The following is a 21,674-nucleotide window of genomic DNA, read 5'->3' on the forward strand; positions in this document are numbered from 1 at the left end:
AATGTCTTTAAACAATTATTAGTTTATTCAACTTCTGCCTTGCAGTTAAAAGTCTGAGACCATTATTTTAATTTCACATTATCATCATTCTGATGAAATAGTTGTTTAATGAAACTTAGGCCCCACTCTATGAGAAGTTATATCTGTATTATATGAATACTTACATAGAATAAGGAATTCTCTTGATTTGGATAGCTTAAAGACCATAACAGTTGCCCAGGAAAGTTCATTGTCTCATCCAACCAATGCCAGTCAACTGACTCAAATTAAAATTTTACTTAGGCCCGTGATTTATAGCTCATTTAAAAAAATCAACCTGATTGAACCATCTAAGATATCTATAGCGTATGTGATTGAAGACCCACAGCTACAGATCCTCTTGGGTCCACAGCTACAAATTCTTGTTCTTGAATCTAACTTAGATTCATTTTAGTCTTTCTTTTGGTTTCTGTGAGCATGTATTTGGGGCTTAAGGATTTTCTCCTTAAGATTCCCAGATTGGGGCATTTCAATTACGATCCCGAGAAGGATTACTGAGTCATCTGTCCTGCCTTGACAATCAACATGTTCTGTTCCCCGAAGTCTTCCTGATGAATCACATCACTGCCAAACCTGTGTCCCTACTGCCAGGAAGTGTGTGGTATGAAGCTGCTCTGGCACCTCAAGAGCATTGTGTGTGTGTTTGTGTGTGCTTTTGAAAAACACACCTATTTCTTTCACTTTTTTGAGAACACTGCAGAAATCATTAGGTCTATATACTTATGATATCTGCAGTGAGCACATAAATAGGGCTAGCTAAGCAGTGGCTGCTTTATTACAATTAATCTGATGATTCTCAATATACAGATGAATATTCATTTGTAGTTGCTATTTAAATTTATTATTAATTTTCCATTGATGAAAACATATAAATATTGCCATTTTTCTAGTTTTGCATTTTTATTCTAAACTGTTGGCAGCCAAATGTAGTTCTTTTTGTTAAAGTAAAATTTCCTACAACAAATATTACATAGTTGTTGAAGTATTTTGTTGATTTTTAAAAATTGAGCAACCTTGCAGATTACCTATGTGTAATTCCAATACACCAATACCCAAATTAGACATATCTAGTTAAGGAAAAATAAATATTTTATGTTATTCTTGCATAATTTCGGAAAATATTAAAAATCAGATCAACAAAATACTGGAATTCTTATGTGAAGGAATTAAACCTGCACTAGTTGAGATTCTTTTAGGTGTTTACTATTTTATTAAAATATTTGAAACCTGAACCCAAAAATACAGTCACATTTTTAGAGTTAATTTTCTCTACTTTTGTTATTTAAAAATATAAGATGGTATCAAAGAAACAAGTCTCACGGAGTTTAAAACTATTGGAAAAGTTAATGGAATAGGCATGACAAAGGATTTTTCACAAATAAAATAAAAATGCTAAAATTTTTGGAATACATTTGGTAGGATTAATACATATATATGTATGTGTGTAGGTATATATTTTTGTATATACCTACACACATACATTTCCAGCACAATTTAAATCAACTCTGAGGTATCAGTAAAACAAATTTGGATATTATTGAAATGATATTTGATTATTACTTGGAAAAATGGGCCTACATCCATGCACATTTAGACACTGATTCCTTGAAAACATTTTTAGAGCATAAAGTGTTTCAAGATAAATATTTAACATTTTAAAAATGATAAATAAATTTCTTTGGTTATACTAATGAGTGTGGCAAATTTCTATGGTTTTAATTTATAATAATGTGAAACTTGACTATTGACATTTCCCTAGTGACTATCTCAGAGATTTTGCATTTAGTAAGCACTTAATGAATAGTTGCCAAATGATGAGTATTCATTTTGGAGTTATAGAATCTTAATTTTGAATAACAACTTAATTGTTATCTAGTCCAACCATTATAAGGATCAAAGCACTAATAGAATTTCCCTCCAATGAGAGTTAAAGTTGTTCCTAAGTGTCTATAAAAATTGAAGGCAATAGGGATAGAAGCTGTATTATTTGAACCAAAAATCAGGCTTAGATTTTTATAGAAAATCTGACCTCATAGGTACTGTTCCACACCTGTGGACTCTGTACCTCTTCTCTTAAATCTTAAAATTACAGTGTTGAGGAATATCTGGATGGCATAGTTGTCATGATATTAATGGAATAAAAGATTCATTGGTTTTTCTATCCATCAATTTTTACTTGTAGAACCAGTTAGGGAGAGGCAGTATTGTTACTTAATAGGACTAGATAATAAGATATTTAATAGGACTAGAATCAGGCTTGTATTTTGGTGTACACATCTCTTCCCCTGAATTGAGAGGTACTGTGGTGCAATGAACAGAGGTTCAGCCTTGGAATCAGGATGATTGGTTCCAAGTCTCACCTTTGACAAACACAAGCTTTGTGACTTAGGGGCAAGTGACAAGCCTTCAGTGCCCCAGATAGCTATGAATATAGGATACAAGTAAGTGCCAATCTACCTTGTTTAAAGAGAACTTCTATTCTAGGAGTTTTTATAATACATAAAAAGAAATCATTTTTGGACCAAAAATAATTTTAAAAAATACTTTTCCTGAATGCACTTCAGCTTTTGCTTTTAAAAATATTGTGGCTAATTAGTCATTCCTCTTTCATAGCTTCCAGAAATATCAAAAGAATGAATGATGCAATAAGTCAGATTCCCACAGTTTCCTACTCTGATTCCCTGAAGTATGTACGCACTTTGGGAAGCTGTTTCATCTTATTCAGTCTTCTGGATTGCTAGCTTGTTATTATTGTTCAGTCAATTCAGTCATGTTCAACTCTTTGTGACCCCATTTGGAGTTTTCTTGGCAAACATATGGGAGTGGTTTGCCATTTCCTTCTCCAGCTCATTTTACAGATGAGGAATGGAGGAAAACAGGGTTGTGACTTGCCCAGGGTCACACAGCTAATAAGTGTCTAAAGCCAGATTTTAGCTCAGGTCTTCCTAACTCTAGGCCTGGCATTCTATCCTCTGCACCACCTACCTGACCCTACAATTGCTAGCACAATAAGTAAATGCAACCTCTAAAAAGGCTTACTTTCAAGTAATAATCTTGGTATATCATGTGTAAAGAACTTAAACTCAGTTTTATCGAAGTGCTACTGTATATAAAGTATTGGCTTATTACTACATCATAAGAATGTTTAGTTTCACTTTATAAATTTCAGTTTGTTATTAAATAAGAAATTTTATATTTTATACTAGATTAGGTTTGTTTTTATAGTATCACAGATTTAAAACTGGAAATGATCTTAAAGGTCATCAAATCCAAACCTCTCATTTTTAAGTTGAAGAAACTGAGGCCCAGAGAAGTTGTGACTTGCCCAGGGTCACTCACCTATTAAGTATCTGAGCCAATATTTGAGCCCCAATCTTCCTTATTCCAAATCCAGTACTTTCTCTACTACACAAAGCATTGCATTTTGTGACACAGTTTCTTCCCCCTACTTTATCCGTTCCCTCTTTTTCTTCCAGGACCTTAACTGAGACAAATCCTTGAATGTAACATTTTTATAATATGCACTTATCTTACCATTCATGGAAATTTTAAAATAATATTTTATTAGACAAGACTACTATAAAGATTTAATCTTTTAACTGAAAATGTTAAAACATTTTCCATTTTTATACCATTCCATGTCAAAAAAATGTACCAATTGTATTATATGTGTTTGGAGTTGATTTAAATTTGCTAGGATCTTTAATTACATTTTAACATAAGCATTTTAAACACTTCTTCAAAATTTTCTTAATCCTTGTATGAGTTTCTCCCTTTTTCTTTTGACGTTAAAAATTTTATCTAATTTGCTATTTAAAATTACTCTCTACTTTGTAATAAAGCTAGTCAAGTCAGAGAGTAAAAGTTTAAATTTATAAATGTCTTTGTGAATGGAGACTGCAGCTTTTTTGTTATATAGACATATTTTCTTTTTTTTCCTCTTGTTTTAATGTTTTAAAACCACTGAGTGGCAAAATATCTATCTACTTCTGAGATACTGATATCTTAACTGCAGTTTCAAAGTTATCGTCCCAGCTGAGGTGTGGGGGAATGTGTATGTATGTGTATGTGTGTGTGTTTGTGTGAGTGTGTGTGTGTGCGTGCGTGTGTGTGTGTGTGTGTGTATATATGTGCATGTGCCTATTTATAAATTGAGTTAGTGTGTATATATTTATAGGAACAAGTATTTTCTCTTTTCTCATGCTAAAACTTGTCTACTGGCCCTGTGAATGAAGGATATGTTTTCCGGTTTAGAAAAGCTAACAAACAAGATGTCTTTTCACATTTGAAAATCCTATTGTTCAATAGAAAAGTATACAAACAATAGTTTTTGTTTCAATCAGAAGCTGTATGCTTACTTTGAATATCTATAGCTTATATATCCAGCAGTAGTGCCAGTTCCTGTTGGCATTAACTTACATTTCATAATAGGGCTACAACTATATGTTTTTTACCTCGTCCCTTTATCTTTTTCTTTTTCTGTGTTTATTTACTGAAGATTATTTAATTATTTATTTTCTGCTTTGACTGGCACTGTGTATTCCCAGGAGTACTGAGCCAAGCACTACTTTCTCCTTTTTTGAGCATGGCTCACTTGGAAAGTGGTATTCTGAAGTGCTCCATAGAAGTATATTGTTTTGATACCCACGAGCAAAATGATAAATCCTAGGGTCAGTTTTTTTTAATTACTTTCATATATAATTTTTCAACTTTGTAAACTGGACCTATATCGCTCAAATTTATTACTTTGTTTGCCAATACTATTTGGATACTAACAAAGCTTCCAAATCTTCACAGTAAAATGTTACTGGAAATTTTTAATCCTTAGAAAATAAATGTGTTGGTATATACAACATTCTCCTGGATATATATCTGTACCAGAAAAATAATTCTTTCTTGATGATATTTTGTTTGGCTGTCCCTTGCACTGAAATTTATGTTAATTTGAATGTTGTAGAAATTAGGCTATTAAATATATTTTTCACATATGTATTATTCATATGCTTATTTCATAAGATGAGGATGAGTATTTGTATAGAAACAGAACCTGACTAAAATTTAGCATTGGAAAAGTGTATCTTGAGGGAAAAATATCAGACTAATTTTTATCCTTTTAGAAAATGTATTACTTTAGGTATAAACAATACTGAATGTTAATTGTATGGGTTTTATTTTACTTCCAGGTTCTATGGATATAGAGGAGAGAAACCGCCAAATGAAAATTAATAAATACAAACAGGTAGCAGGATCAGACTCCAGACTGGAACAAGATTACCATTCTAAGGCAAGGCATTTTTCTTTTTAATAGTGAAAAAAATAATTAGTAGTGTGGAATTAAGTTTTTTACATCATTCAAGACAGATTATTCAGAACATATATTCAGTTTAGTAAACTTGATGTTTGTAAGTTCTGTCATATATTACATATTGTTTTCAGCATTTAGGCATTTAGAGGCATCTTACCTTATTCAGAAAAAAACTTGGTATAGAGATGATGATCTATAGCAGTGAATTATTTCAATTTATGTAGAATTATCAAATCTATTGGAAATCCTTAATTTTTGTGGAGTTATATATTCAGAATTCTTTTATCCTCACCCATTTTGAGGAACTTTAATTTTCTTCCTGTATTTTCCTATATGCATAATTTTAAAAATATGTGATAGCGTCATATTGTCACTTAATTTTGAGTTAAATAAGCAAGAAAAATAAATGCTTACCCATATAAGAATAGGTCATGCACTGAAAACAATTGAGAAGATGTATAGCAACAGTAGATTGTAGTACTAGATGTTACATATTAATAAAAGTAGTGACATTTAGTTATGCTTTTATTTTGAAAATACTTTTACATTTATTATATTATTTTATCTTCATAATTTTGTGGGGTGGACTAGACCTTTGATGTCATTGGTATAGGATACTTCCAAAGAGAAAAAAATCTCTCTATTTGAACCAACACCTATCTACAATTTCTAGTCTTAGAGAGCTGCCTAGGATACTAAGGTTAAATGCCTTACCCAGGAGTCATCACAGCCAGTATGTTTCAGAGGATGACTTGAATTCATTCTCCTTGCCTCTGAGGCAATTAGTCTATACATTATAACATTATGGGTTGGCAAATGACCAACTGGAGGTCACATGCAGCCAGCCATCTGTTTTTTGTATGGCTTGTGAACTAAGAATGTTTTTTAAAACATTTAAATACAATAAAACTTTATATTTACAAATGTATCTCTTAGGCCACACAAAACAGGTTGCATTATACTTTGCTGCCTCTCATCTGTATGATACTTTAGATTAATAAAGATATTCATGGAATAAAGATGTGGTAGCATTATTCGGTATATCAGCCACAATCATAGGAGGGATTTTGCTAATCTTTTCCATTTAGGATTTCATGAAAAAAAAGTCTCTCTAAATCATATTCAAGAGTGCTGGACTTGGAATCAGCAAGACTTGAGTTTAAATGACCCAGACTTAATGCCTTTCAGCCTTAGTGTCCTCATCTGTAAAATGAGAATGATGACAGAGCTAATAAGACTATATATTTTAAGTGCTTTGGAAAGATTAAAGGGCTACATAAACACTATTATTATTTTAAATATTAATAATAATTATCATCAATATTTTATCTGCTATGCTTTTTGGCTTAGGGTTACATCTATTTAACCCATATAGACTATAAATATGAGACATTCAGGCACATAAAATTATATCATTTTGTTCTGTATTAAAATCTAACTTAAATGTTTTAATCATGGATTAGAGGTAATCTCAGGCTATTTCAAGGTTATGAGTTGAGTAGAAGTTTTGACAGGTCATACAAAGCCAGAAGGCCTATAAGTAGGGAAACAACATGGTGCTGTGGAAAGAACATTGGCTCTGAAGTCAGAGGACCTAGGTTCAAATCCTACCTCTAACACTTACTGCCTATGTTTGTTACTGTGAGCAAATCACTTAAACCCTTTGGGCTCCAATTTCCTCGTCTGTAAAATTAGGAAATTAGAATAGATATCTTCTTAAGTTTTTTTCAGAACCTATAGTCCTAAGAAATATAGCCCTGGCAACACTCCATGTTTGTCCTCTGAAGACCAAAATTTAGAGAGGCTTATCATCGAAAAATTGAACACCTGGTAATATATTTTTTTGAGTCTTATTGTTTTTTTTCCCATCAGGAAGAATAAAATCACTTTTAAAGTATTATAAAAATATAAATATATATACACATATATTTACATATGTGTACATATATGTATATAGAATATATAGCTAGATATCTATTATATATATATATGCACAATGTATATTTACATTCATCTATTATTCTATCTCTATGTGTTTGTATGCATATGTTGAAATCCCAGCTGTGACCCTTACTAGCCATGTAACGCTGGGATAGCCTAAGTGTTTAAGTGCTTTAAGCTCTCTGTACCATAAATGCTGCAACAATGCTAAAAGAACTTAAAGAGCTTATCTTCCAATGGAGGAAGACAACATATAATAGAGAACTGGGAAGGGGGCAGTAGTCTAGGAAGTAGGGTAAAGAAACGGGGAAGTAGCATGAAGGCCTCATTCGCCACCCATAAGTTACAAAGTACTTTCACATGCATTGGTGTGGTATATTCATGGCTTCTAGTCCTTTAATATTCTGATTTGAATTTCGTTTTGAAAGTTGTATTTGACACTCTTTTAAACCTCTGCTTTCCTTACCTTGATGTACTTTCAAGCTTCAAAGGGATGCTCATATTAGCAGTGGTGCATCATGAAAGCTCATTTAGTTCTTTTCACAAAATAATTTTCTCCAATATGTCAGTTGATAGTTATTTAGATTATTTAAATACTCTCTATTATAAAAGTATAATAAGTCTGAAAAATTCACCATCAGTAGAAAAATATAAACTAGAAAATAGGACTTTCAATCAATAGAATAATTGAAATGCTGCTTTAAGTATAACACGAAAGAATAATAGAATAGCCAGCCAATAATGAAATTATGTATCTGGAGAACTATCCTTAGAATGTTATATTAGTTCCCTAGAAAGTGGTAAGGTTCTGAATCTTGATAGTCAAAACTGTTATAAACTGTAATAAAAGTTAAACTAAAAAATTTGAATAATACCTAAAGCTGTGAGGGATTCATGAAAAGCTCCTTGGTTGGAGATAGAAATGAAACAGGTAATAAATTCATGCCATTTATTTAGAAACTTACTATCTGTAATGTTCACTTTGATAAAATAATTCTAATTTATCCCAAATATAATTGATGCTTTGTGTTGTCTGGAATACTAAATTAAGCTAGAATTTGAAAGATATAATATAGAGATAGTTTTACTTGGGATTATTTCTATCTGTGTATTGCATTTAAAATGAGGGGCATGGAGATGGGGGAAAGGAGTAGTGTCTAGTAGTGTCTATTCTGTCAGAAGATGTAACCTTAAGTATAATTTCCTCCCAGTGAGCCTCGTCACCTCTTAGCGTTAGTAGAACTATTCAAAACATAACTTTTGTTTCTGTAGGATTTTGCAAGGGGAGGGGAACTAGACCTATTATTTCAAGGGTGCAGAGAAGGAACACTCGGAGTAAACTTTCCCTACTAAAGCAGATCAGCAACTACTATGCACTTTATAGCCTTAGAAATATAAAAATCCAATAACTTGTTCAGGGTCAGAAAGCCAGTATGTGTCAGAGATGGTATTTGGTTCCAAGTCTTCTTGATTTTGAAACTAGTTCTCTAGCCATACTCCATGCTTTCTCTCTCAAGGCAGAGCCTTTGAAGACCTGATAAAAGCAGTAAAGTATAATCGCTAATATTTACATAGCACTTTAAGGTTTGCAAAACATTTTACTCACATTTCATTTAATCCTCACAACAACCCTGTGAAATGGGTGCTGTTATTATCCCTATGTTAGAGATGAGGATAGTAAGACTGAGAGAGGTCATTCATTTAGTGAGGCGACATAGCTATTAAGTGTCGAGATGAGATTAGAATTCAGGTCTGATTTCTAATTCAGCACTCTATCCGTTAAGCTAAGCTATGAGCAGTGATTAATCACCATTTCTTTTACTTCCAGTAAATCCTCCATAGGTTTAATTTTTGCTGATTCTCTTCCTTAGTTTAACTTTCTCCTTGTTTTAATTTTTAAGATTCAGTAACCTACAAAAAAAATCAGTAATCTACTTTCTCCATTTTGCCATAAAGCATTCTAAGAATGATTTTACTCATTTTATTTTGCTATACTTTATCATAAATGTGTATATTTGCATACACACATATGTATACTCTGTATATATATACACACATAGAGAGAGAGAGTCAAAGCATTTTACTTTCTATATTTTAATTAAACTGTTCACACCTCATGATACAATTAGAACACAAGGCTAGAATAAAGGCTGTAATTTTAAAGACCTGAAAAGCACCTCAGAGGCCCTCTAGTCTATTCCCCTCACTTTACAGGTGAAGAAGCTTTAGAATCAGGAGTTTAAATACCCAAGGTCACACAGGTAGTAAACATTAGAGTTAACTCTTTCCACTGTGCCACCCTATCTCTCTTGGTGTTGTGGGTCAGAATATTCGTAGAACTGAGGAGATGTGAATTAACCATTCTCTTCCCTTCCACTCCCATAAAACCAGTCTAGACTTTGTAAAGAAGGATGTTGTGATGCTGATCTGGGGAGCTTGGGATTAATTTTGCCTTCAGGTGAATGTATTTGGGATTCAGCTGCAGAAACTTAATGGAAGATGACTATAAAAGAAGTTTTTAGCATATTGGTGGAGAGAGAATAAGCATTTATATAGTGCCTACTATGTGTCAGGCACTGTGCTAAATGCTTTAAGGGGCAAGCTCCTGAAACCCCAGAAAACTTGTTGGCTACTTTTTAACCTTGGCAACTGCTTTTTAACCTTCTTACTAGTGGTGACATTTATTTGTTTTATCCTCTGGACTGCTTTTAAATCACCTTAAGAAATGCTTCTACCTGAATGTACTAGTAAGAATTGTTTGAACCTTAGCTCTAGTGATTGATTGCACCAAATAAGGAATAGCAACCTGAATATTTGGATATATGTTATCTAGAAGAAAAAAAATGTGGGCAAGGTAGTATTTTATATTAAAAGGGAAATCCAAGAAATGGACATGTTGCCATTGGAGTATACTAAGGAACACTTAAACAGAAAGAAGAAACATCATAAACTTATATAGAGGCATGACATGATAGTGATGTAGGATTTCAATTATCTTGACATTACTCATGCTCTCTGCCAAAAAGCAGGACATCTGATGTTTTATTTGGCTAAAAAACTTCCTACTTGAAAAGGTAAAGAAACAAAGGAGGGGAATATCTACTCCAAATCTAATCTTCAAGTAGTAACTGATCATCATCATAGAAAATATAGGAAACTTGTACAAGTATGCAATTGACCACTCCATCTTGTGATTTGCAAGTAGAAGAGAAGAAAAATGTGGTATAATATGGCATGTCCCCTAAGTTTTTGGACAGTTGATTTCAGAGGACCTATAGAATGGGTAAGGCTATGGATCTGTAGAGGAAGTCAGCCAAGAAAGACATTCCAAAGACACCAGGGCAACTGCTGGGCATATGCTTCCAAGAAGTCAAAGGCAGAAAGATCCCACATATACCTAAATATTCATAGCAGCATATTTATGCAAAAAACTGGAAATAGATTGAGTATTCATCCATTAGAGAACAGCTAAAAACATTATGGTCCATAATTAAAATGGAATTATTGTACTATAAGAAAAAATGACAATGAGGAATCAAAAATATTGTAAGATAAGAGATAGTAAACAGAATCAGATATATAATAACTGTAAACATAATATATAAATATAATACATAAATACAATATATAATAACTACAAGAATATAAATGGAAAAAGCAATAAAATGAAAACTAATGTTATGAATTGATAGTGACCAAGCTTGACTCCAGAAAAAAGAGGGAAAAAAATGTACCTTTCTACTTTTGTTGAAGAGGTAGGGGGCTATGGATGTGGAAGATTATATTTGCTACTATGGCTCAAGAGAAGGCTCATGATAGGCATGGAAGATATTTTAAAAACTGAATGTATTGGAAAAGCAAAAGGCATCAATAAAACAAACAAACAAAAAACCCAAGAAGAAATTATCCAAATGAGGAGGAAAGGGGAGAATCATATAAAGAGGCCAGTGTAGATGCACAGAGAAATAATTAATATTTTTAAAGAACATATAAAAAATATGGAAGCAAGAACATGTAATAAAAAAAGTACCATAGTCCTTAAGTACTTAAGGCATTTGGTGGTAGAGTGGATATAGTACTACCTGGAGTCAAGAGGTCTTGAGCTCAAATCAAGCCTCAGATGCTTACAAATTCTGTGACCCATAAGGGAGTTTCTTAACCTCTGATTCCTTTCTTTTATCTGATTCCTATATCTGATAGGGATAATAATAGCATTTTCCTCCTGAGGTTGTTTTGGGGATAAAATGAGATAATATTTGAAAAGGACTTAGCAAACCTTAAGTCACTATATAAATATTAGCCAATATCATCATCATTATTAATATTATTATTAAGAGCACTAAAGCTCAGAATGAGTAAAAACTGACAATGAAACTTAAGGACAGCAAAAAGAAAAGTCTTGAGAAGTTATGTATTAAAACAACTTTGTATGAACCAGATTACTTCCCCTCCCCCAATTTGGGTGTGCTTTTATCATTAGTGGCTACTTTAATGTCAGCCCTGTGGGTGTGGTTTTTCTTTCAAATGATGTGTGCAAAAAATAAAATAAAATGGTGGATGCTAGCCTGGTCAGTCATTGCCCTGCCAAAGTTCCTGATTCATTTGCCTGGAGAAACAGTAGTAAAAGAATTCTTTCGTCCCTGGGAAGTTGTAAAAATTTATCAATAACTCTTCTCTACATGTGAGCTACCCCCCAGAGTGCACTCTGGGAAAATATCTGTTTAAATCTTCTCCCACTATCAACCATCCCTTTTAGTGTTGTATTCAAATAATAATAAACAAGTTTAGCAATTCAGGTTGTTGACATTTATCACAGTTACCATCTTGAAAAAGTAGACGTTTACATACAAAAGGGTACAAGAACTTTTATGAAACAAAGCCTTCCAGACTCCTGGGAGAAAATAATAGACTCCAATCTTCCCTGAAAACAGAGAAGGGGAAGAAGAGAAATGAGGGATGAACTAAGCATTTATTAAGCACTTATCCTGTATTATAAAGCACTGTGCTAAGCACTAGGGATACAAATAGAAATGACAGTACCTGTTCTTAAGGAGCTCACATTCTAATGAAGAAAACAATACATGTGCAAAATTTCAACAGCAAGTCAGATGGAAAGGTCCCAGGGTCCTTAGAATGCCATGGTGAAACAGAAACAAATGGTAATACATCTTATTTTATGTCATTCCCACTGATAAAATGCCAATTTCTGATATTGAACCATTTTTCAATGCAAAGGATTTTGGTGGTAAGAATTTCTTCCTTCCTTCCTTCCCTTCCCTTCCTTCCCTCCCCTCTCTAGTAGTTTGGCTATAGCACCTGCAGGAGCATTTGTTTGTCAAGATATATCTCCATAGGGATTGCTTTACAGGATGTTGGCTGAGGGCACTGGGCTGGAGCATTGCTGTTTCCCAAGGTTCTTGGGTTCAGGTATCTACCAGGGTCTGAGAGCAAATGGTAATCAAAGTGGAGGTGATACTTTGCCTTTCCTGGCATATACTACCTCCTGTTTTTCCCTCAGGGATCACTACCTTAGGTGTCCTATCTGGAGAGATTTCAGCCCCTTAGCTGTGTACATTATTTCTTTATATTGCCTTTGATCTAGAGTCTGATCCTTCAGACATCATGGCCATGAACTTTTTCTTGCTTCTTGAGTGGCTTCTTGGGCTCCACTGTTTCCTCTCTGCTGCTTCTTCTTGGCTTTTGTAGCTTCTCTGATCCTCCTCTAGCAAACTCAGAGGTGGGAAAGGGGAGGTGTCATGAATCACATCTACACCCTCCTCTAGTCCCAAGGTCAGGGCAAAACTGCCCTGGGGGATAAAGTTAAACAGGATATTAAATCTGTATTTCTAGTTTCCTTATCTCCTTGACCAGTTAGTCACTTAGCTAGCATTCTAAAAATGCCTAGTATGTGCCCGGTGTGGTGCTAAGTGCTGGAGCACAAAGAGGCAAAAAACATTCCTGCTCTGCAGGAGCTCACAGTCAGAGGAGGGAGACAACATGTAAACAACCATGCACAAACAGGATATATACAGGATAAATTGGAGATAATCTCAGAGGGAATGACTAAGATTAAGAACTGGGAAAAGCTTCTTGTAGAAGGTGGGACTTTAGCTAAGACTTGGAGGAAACCAAGGAAGCTTCAGGAATGGAGGACAACCAGTGAATATTCTTAGACAGGAAATAGAGTTTCTTGTTTGAGAAACTAAAAAGGGGACAAGTGACACTGGATTGCATAATAAGTGCAAAGGCATAAGTGGAAAGGTAGGATGGTGCTAGATTATCAAGGTCTTTAAATCCTATGAGTTATTTGTATTTTATCCTAGAGGCTACAAGGAGACATTATAGTTTATTGAATAAGGGGATAACATGGTCAGACCAGTTTGATAGATGAGGGGAGAATGGACAGGCAGAAAGGCCCACCAGCAGGCTGCTGCAATAGTCCAGTTGTGAGGTCTTACGAGACTCCACCATAGTGGTGGCATTGTCAGGGGAGAGAAGAGGGACTGAGATAAGACATGATACAGTTATAGAAAGGGCAGCTAGGTGGTGCAGTGGATAGAACATCTGGCCTGGAGTCAAGAAGATCTGAGTATAAATCAGGTCTCAGAAACTTACTAGCTGTGTGACCCTGGGCAAATCACTTAACCCCTATTTGCCTCAGTTTCCTCATCTGTAAAATGGGCACCCACTGGAGAAGGAAATAGCAACCCACTCCAATATCTTTGCCAAGAAAACCCCATGGACAAAAGTTTATGAGGTCCTGTAGAGTTGGACACAACTAAATGACTGAACAACAATGATGATAGAAATAAGACTTGGCAACCGACTGGGTATGGGTCATGAGATAGAGTGAGGTTATAGCTGGAAGAAGCCTGGTCAAAACAATACTACACAAAGACAAATTAAGGTGATAAGCAGATGCTGCGGGACTTATAGGATTATAGACTTATATCTGGAAGAAATCTTAGAAATCATCAATTCTAATCCCCCTAATTTTACATATAATGAAATGGAGGTCCAAAGAAGTTGTCAGTGAATCAGTCAATAAGCATTTATCAAATACCTATTATGTACTAGGTACTGTGATAAGCATCAGGAATACAAAGAAAGGCAGAAGACAGTCCCTACCTTCAAGAATCTCATAATTTAATGGTAGAGACAACATGCTAAAAAGTATATACAAACAAGTTATATATAGGACAAATAGGAAATAATCAGCTGAGGAAAGGAACTAGAATTAAGAGTTTGTGACTTACCTAGAGACATATAGCCAGTAAAAGTCTGAGGCAGGATATGAATACATATTGTCCTAACTTCGAATCTAGCTCTTTGTCAACTATACCAGTATCAAACTTGCAGCGCATGGGCTCCAAATATTGTGGTTTCCTAAGTCAATATGTGGTCTCTAGGCACCCATTTCTATTTTAGTTTTACACCATTATACACTATGCTGCTTCTAAAGTGCTCTTGATGAATTCAAGTTAACAGGATCAGATGAACTACATCCCAGCTACTGTAAGAAATGGCAGATGGGAAAAGACAAGGTGAGGAGAGAATGATGGAGAAGTACAGATGAGCATAGCTGAGTAGGAAATGAAGAGATGACTAACTTGGTCTACCTTCTTAAATGAGTATTATGGGACTAGAGTTCTCCACTTTCTAATCAAAGCAAGGCAAGGAGGAGCCGCTGGGGCAGAGGATACTGATGAGGTGTGAGTACTAGGGCTAAAGTGATCTAGCAGAATGAAATCATATCTGAGGCTTGATGGAAAAGTCCTTGAGTTTAACTGGGTAGAAAATTATTTACTGACTATGAATACTACCTTTCAAAGATTGCTTTGAGGTGAGAAAAATTATTCAAAGGAAATAATACTTATTTCTCAGAACTGGGGTAGGGAAAGTTGAAAATGAGTCTCAACAGGAGTATTTAAAATTGCATTACAGACATAGTTGAGGTTTCATTTTTACTAGTCTACCCACTCCTGATCATTACTTTTATTCTCTATGAAACCAAACCCATTCCAATTTCAATTTTATGTATAGTTATATGTATATACATACACACCTATATGTACATACATATATGTATACACACATACATATGCAAATACACACACACACACACACACACACACATATATATATATATACACACACATTTTTTATCTATTTAATTCATGTGTATTCCTTTTCCTAGGTCAAACTACAACTGAGCCCATTGTACAACTCTAATTGTTAGGTAGTTACATTATGTCTAAATTTCCATTACATCCACTTCCTTTCTGTTAAGATAGAGTCAATTTAATTTGCGTAATGTTGTTCAGAGCTTGGTATATTTAGCCTATTTAAGTTCTCTTCTTTGTATTTATATATAATTATTTATTAATATTATATATTTATATTTATATATAAACATTAGACTTCAGAGTACTCTATATGCTTTTAGCATCTTTCATTTCTTCTACCTGAACCATCTTTGCCAACATGTTTTTCATCATCCTTTCCTTGGAAATTAAGTATCAAAGCATATATTGACTTGATTTTGTGAAGTACTTCATAGGTTTCCATACCCCTTCATTTTCTGTTGAAGATATTAGTATATTAGCTGAAGTTATTCTCGTGGTGTTTTATTTTGCTTATGTTTAACATGACCCTTCAATAGGAGATGGAAAAGTATCCCATGAAATAATATTTCTTCTTCCCTTTTAGTATGTGATAGTTAACTCTCCAAACAAATATTTCCATTTTGCTGCAACTTCCTTTTGTCTTCTAGTTTTTATTTATAAAAAGTATGATAATATTAATGAATTTTATTTCTTCTGATATTATGCCAATGTGTTGGTCATTGCGTAAAGATTTCACATTTAGTGCACCAGTAATTGTTTATGGTAGAATATATCAAAAAACGTGAAATTCTTTCTACCCTCATTGCCCCTTTCCATTCGTTATTCCACCACCAATACTAAAGAAGTAAAAGTTCAGTGGACATGACTGAGGGCCCTTTTAAAATTTTCTTTGTCTTATAGTTTGCCACAGCCAAAGTAAAAAACCTACTAGGGTGAGCCTGTTAGTACTTAGTGTATTCTGGAACAACAAACTTAATCAATGAGACCATACATCATAATCTAAGACAGAGGTGTCAAACATGTTGCCCATGGATCTGCAACACTCCTAAGTACTGCCAAATCAGATTAAAAGTATTTTCTACATGATTTTAACATATTGATATATTAATGAAAATAAAAAGCATAAATTTTGGTTTTCTAAGTCAATACACAGCCTGCTGGGATCCTTATCTATGGATTAGTGGCTCTAATTTCTATTTCAGTTTGATACTACAGCTATAAGAGATGCTTTCCTTCTTCTTAGACTAATCCAATAAACCTTATAATTGTTCTCCCTGCCTCAAGTCTTTCCTCATTCCAGTTCGCTCTCTACTTAACTGTCAAAGTGATTTTCCTAAAAGCACAAATCTGACCATGTCACACACACCCCAATTCAATAAACTCCAATGGCTCTCAGGATACATATTCTAGCTGTAGGACAGAATAGAAAATCTTTTGGCCCTTAAGGAGCTTCCTCAGAAAAAAATAGCATAGTGACCATGTAAGTGAAGACAAGGTGACAGATGTGAGATGTAGAATTAGAACCAACAAATAATGGCATTTATTTAGATATGAATGGTGAGAGAGAGGGAAGGGTGGAAACAATTAAATTGCAAACCTGTATACCTGAAAGATAATGGTACCTTTTACACAAATAGAAAAGTTAAGAAGAGGGATGGGTTTAAAAAAAAGGTGAGTTTCTATTTTACATGTGTTAAGTTTGAGATCCATGGGACACCCCCATGGAGATGATATCATGGGAATTTGGTAATGCAAAAATGGAGCTCAGAAGAATGATGAGGGATGGCTATTTAGATTCAGAGATCATCTGTATAAAGATGTATAAAGTTGAAACCATTGGACCTGATGAAATCATCATAAGAGAGATAGAAAAGAGAAGAGAGCCTTATACAGAGCATTGGAATAGACCCATATATAGGTGTCAGAACACACATAAAGGATGGTGTATTAAGAAAGTGGGGAGGGGTGGAATGATTAGAGGTGGTACTGAAAAAATAGGTTTGGCAGGTGTCTCTAGTGGCAGAAAAAAGATAGGGAGAGATAGAAGGATAAGAGGTTTTTGTCAGAAGAATTTCAGATCAGAGAGCTGAAACCTTGTTGAAGATGATGAGATCTGACTATCTGAAAGATATGACTATCCCTGAGTGTAGTTGAATTGGAGTGAAAGGGGAATTGAAGTCATGGAAATTAAGAGGTTGATGAAGTGCGAAGCATATATATGTGTATATGTGTGTGGCTCAGTTTAGGACCTGAGATGGTAGTAGAGAGGAGCACTGTGGTCTAGTTACTATAAAAGTATTGAGGAATTGTTTCTCAGTTGCCAAGGGATGAAACATCTAGTGCTCTCTACCCTGTATGCAGACATGTAGTTTGAACTGGTTTCCATCTTAGGAGATCCTGACCTTAATAAAAGGGATTATATTCCCTATCCTCATGTTTTTGTCTCATTAACTCCTTTTCTCTGTATACCCTGGAGATAATTTTATTTATGGTACACATCTAACATCTCTCCCCAAAAGGGAAAGAGTAAAAAGGTACTAAATATATAATGTTAATCATGCATAAGACATGTACTTTATTCTTTCATTTAAAAATATTGAACACAGGATCCCCACAAATGTACATGAACAGAATAAATCCAGTAACTCTACTTAGAACTACTATTACAGCCTGCTGAGAAGATGATCCTTAAACTTCATCAAAGCATGAAGCAATTTATGGGATTGACGATTAAGCATTCAATATTTCACCTTGGCTCTGAACTATCACTGCACTTCAAACCTGAACCTCATCTGAATTTTGTAGTCAGAGGCTTCCACAGTCAACTGTTTCTGGTTCTGCTGTAAACAACCACTCCTTTATATGCCTCAACCAATCACTCCAGTGGACTTTTTTTAAAATCACCATTCAGGTGGACGCTACTGATACCACACTCGCAAACTTTTCAAATTTATAAGCTGACCTCCCAGCTTGAACATGTCCATCTTAAGATTGCTGCTTGGTCACTTATTCAGGGAAAAAAAGCACAAAAGATACAGTCTAAACTCTGACATTGGCTTGCCTAGAAAAGACATATGCTTTGGAAGCCATGGTTCAAAGTTACATGGAGGTCAGGGTGGAGGAATGAGTTCAACTCAAAATAATCCTGAAAAAATTCACAGCCAGAAAGGAAGAGAGGGTTGAGTCCTCTCCCTTTTGTACATCCACTAGTCATAAGTTCTCCCAGTTATACAACTAATAAGGGGACTTCTTGTCATCTCAAAATATAAACCCTTCAGCATTAAGTCACACATGGCTGGAAGTAGTCCTCTCAGTGTATCCACAAGATCACTTAGAATTAGGAATGGCACCTCTGAACTTTCTCAGTTGAGGACCCCTGCTACAAGTACATTGGAGATGTCCAAAACATCACTATGTAAGATCTAATGAGGAAGACTATGATTAACTATGGGTATCAGGCAAGGTTTTCTGTCAGAGGTAGCATTTGAGGTGGGCTTTTAAGTATAGGAGAGGTGTCTTATTTCATTTTTGTCTTTTTATCCCTAGTCCCTGGACTATTTTCTGGCATATAGCAGATGCTTTTAAAATGCCTGTTTGCCAAATTGTTTAAATTCAGCAAGAGGAGTATAAAGAATGGCAAGCAAAGACACAGAGTTGGGAAAGCACAGGGGTGGCATGTTTAGAGGGGCAGGGAGTGGTTTGGTTTTACTGTAGTCTAACTTCTCTAGACTGTGCAAAATAAAAGAGTATGAAATAATCCAAGAAAGCTAGCCTTTTCAGCCAGTTTTCCCATCTTTCTTTATTTTTTGAGCCATACAAAAGTGGAATAGGATGCATTTAGAAATAGTAAGCTTTCTTTCCTTAGAAATCTTCAAGAAAAACCATATGACCATATGTGGGGATGTTGTATAGGAGATTCTTATCTAGGTGGGGATTGGATGAGATAATTTCTAAAGTCTTTTCCAATTCCTAGATTCTGGATTTCTTTTGTGGACGTATCCTAAATTATTTTACTTATATGTAGCCTTCATACATTGGAAATGGTAGCACATCTGCTTCTGGAGCAGTTTCACCTGCTTCTTTCCCCTCTGACACTCACATGGATTCCAAATAATTGGAAAGTCTTCTATCCCAATGTAAAGTGTTATCAGTGCCGCTAAAACCATCTGCCTCTAAGCATTGCTTCACCCCTCACAGACCTGATAGAATCTCATCTATAACTTCCTAAACATTTGTTATCCACCTTATCTTTGAGACTCTACCTTTCCTCCTCTTATTCCCAGCGTCAAGGAGCTCACTGCACCTTTGAGCACTTCTTTCACTTTTGTACTCCTTTAATCATTTGGATGTTTTTTTTTTCTGCTTGTGTAAAGCCCAAATCTGCTTCTTTGTAATTTATGGCCATAGGATCATATTGTACCCTCTGAGTCAAGTGGTGGGGGGGGCGGTGGGTGATGGAGGGGAGAGTCTAATTCTACTTTCACATGACGTGTATGTGAAGACTATTTTGTCATCTCTTTTCTAGCTTAACATACAAAAGTCTTTCAACTGAACTTTTATGGCAAATTTTCAAGCCTCTTCACCATCCAAGCCAGTTTCCTCCCAACATATTCTAATTAGGAACATGACAATGTATTCTAGATGTAGTCTGATCAGGCTATCAGCTGTGTTGTTCTGCATGGTATGTTTCAGTTAATGGAGTCCAAGAATACAGTGGTTTTGTCTACAGCAGCGTAATGACTTCTATTGCAGTATATTGCATTATGCTAAAATTCAAATCTTTTTTACTCAAACTTCTTTCTTAACCAGGTCTCATCCATCCTTCACTGTTATAATTCGTTTACCCCAAATACAGGACTGTACAGTTATCTTCGTTAAATTTACATCATTTAAACTTTAGCCCACAATAATTTGACATTTTTTGTCAACCACACATTGGATAAGAATTCCATCTATGCTTTCAATCAAGATATTGATAATAGCATTGACAAAGTATACATATACTCGAATAGTTAAAAGATCCCTATTTCAATAATACGGACACATTCTCAACCAATGCAGATTGAACTCTCTTTTCACATCTTAACACAGAGTTGATTGTCCAAAAACATTTATCACCTAATGGAAAACCTTGAGTGATGAACTGTCTTTAAACTTACCTAGACTGTCCAGTAGGTGAAAGATATACATATCCAGTTCAAAACCAGCCCTGTAATCAAAGCTTTTCTAATTGAGCAAGACCATTCAGAGCTTATGCCCTGCTATCACAGACTACAAGAATCAAAGTTCATCTTCACATCATAATGGGGCATTGAAGTAGGAATTTAGTGAATTACGTCTTTATTTTAAATTTAAAATATTATTGAGATGGTAAAGTAAGAATACATTGTATAAAAAGTGAGCCCCATATAAGTCAGATTAAAGTATCCTTTTTAATGTATACCAACTGAGGTTTGCATGTAGAATTTAATCTGTGCCTACAATAAAATCACAAGTATGAAAGGATGTTTACAGCCTGCAGTGATGTGTTACATAGTACCATTTCCTGTGTAGATAATCTGTCTGTAGTTTCTGGTGGCAATAACTTGGTTTTGAGTTCTCATCACAAACCTTTCAATTTTCACAATCTTCATGACTCAGCCATCTGTTGGCTGTTTCCTTTTCAACATATAATTGACTAAGTTCATGTGAATGTTACTCATGGAGGATCTTTTGATTCCATTCTGAGTTCTTAGTTATTTTGTTGACTACATCTGGAAATAAACAACTTTTGGTTACATTTGAGAGATCCAGTGATGTGAACCTTGTTATCTGCCTTTAGTAATGTTTTGTTTACTTGTTCCATATGTATATCTAGAGGTCTTTGACCCATTTATCATGTGGTCTAATCATTATTCTTTTTTGGGGGGAAGCGAGAAAGTGTTAATCTTTCTGTACTTATTTTTGAATATTAGGCCTGTATTTTGTTGTTGTTGTTATCATCATCATCATTATACACACTTAGGCCATTAGGAAATGGAAACTCATATTGTTTAAGCATTGCTCAGCCTTACCTAATTCGTAAGTGCTGAATCTTAAAATCTTCAAATATGGTATTTGGCTCCCTCAAGCACAGCTTTTCCTCATATCAGTAGATGTAAGAGTCTTATACTGCTGTAACCTTGAGATATCCTTCTTGATTCAAACAGAAATCCCAGAGTTCATATTTATTCAGTTGAGAGCTTAGGGATTAATCAAAAGAACTGAGGATGTTTAGTTTGGAG

General features: G+C 34.7%; 1 protein-coding gene across 34 annotated transcripts in view; it reads left to right on the forward strand.

The window, feature by feature from the left end:
- The window catches only part of RIMS2 (regulating synaptic membrane exocytosis 2), an 850,283-nt gene that overhangs the window by 631,296 nt on the left and 197,313 nt on the right, over positions 1-21,674 (forward strand). For 14 of the 34 annotated variants that reach the window (XM_027849888.1, XM_027849890.1, XM_027849893.1 and 11 more), the window contains one exon: positions 5,223-5,323. The exons of the other annotated variants lie outside the window; for them this stretch is intronic. In XM_027849888.1, the coding sequence (XP_027705689.1) occupies positions 5,223-5,323 (101 nt within the window). The remainder of the gene's footprint in view (positions 1-5,222; positions 5,324-21,674) is intronic. 34 annotated transcript variants of the gene reach the window in all.

The sequence above is a fragment of the Vombatus ursinus genome, unplaced genomic scaffold (genome assembly GCF_900497805.2).
Source record: "Vombatus ursinus unplaced genomic scaffold, bare-nosed wombat genome assembly UNPS02008961.1, whole genome shotgun sequence".
Lineage (NCBI taxonomy): Eukaryota > Metazoa > Chordata > Mammalia > Diprotodontia > Vombatidae > Vombatus > Vombatus ursinus.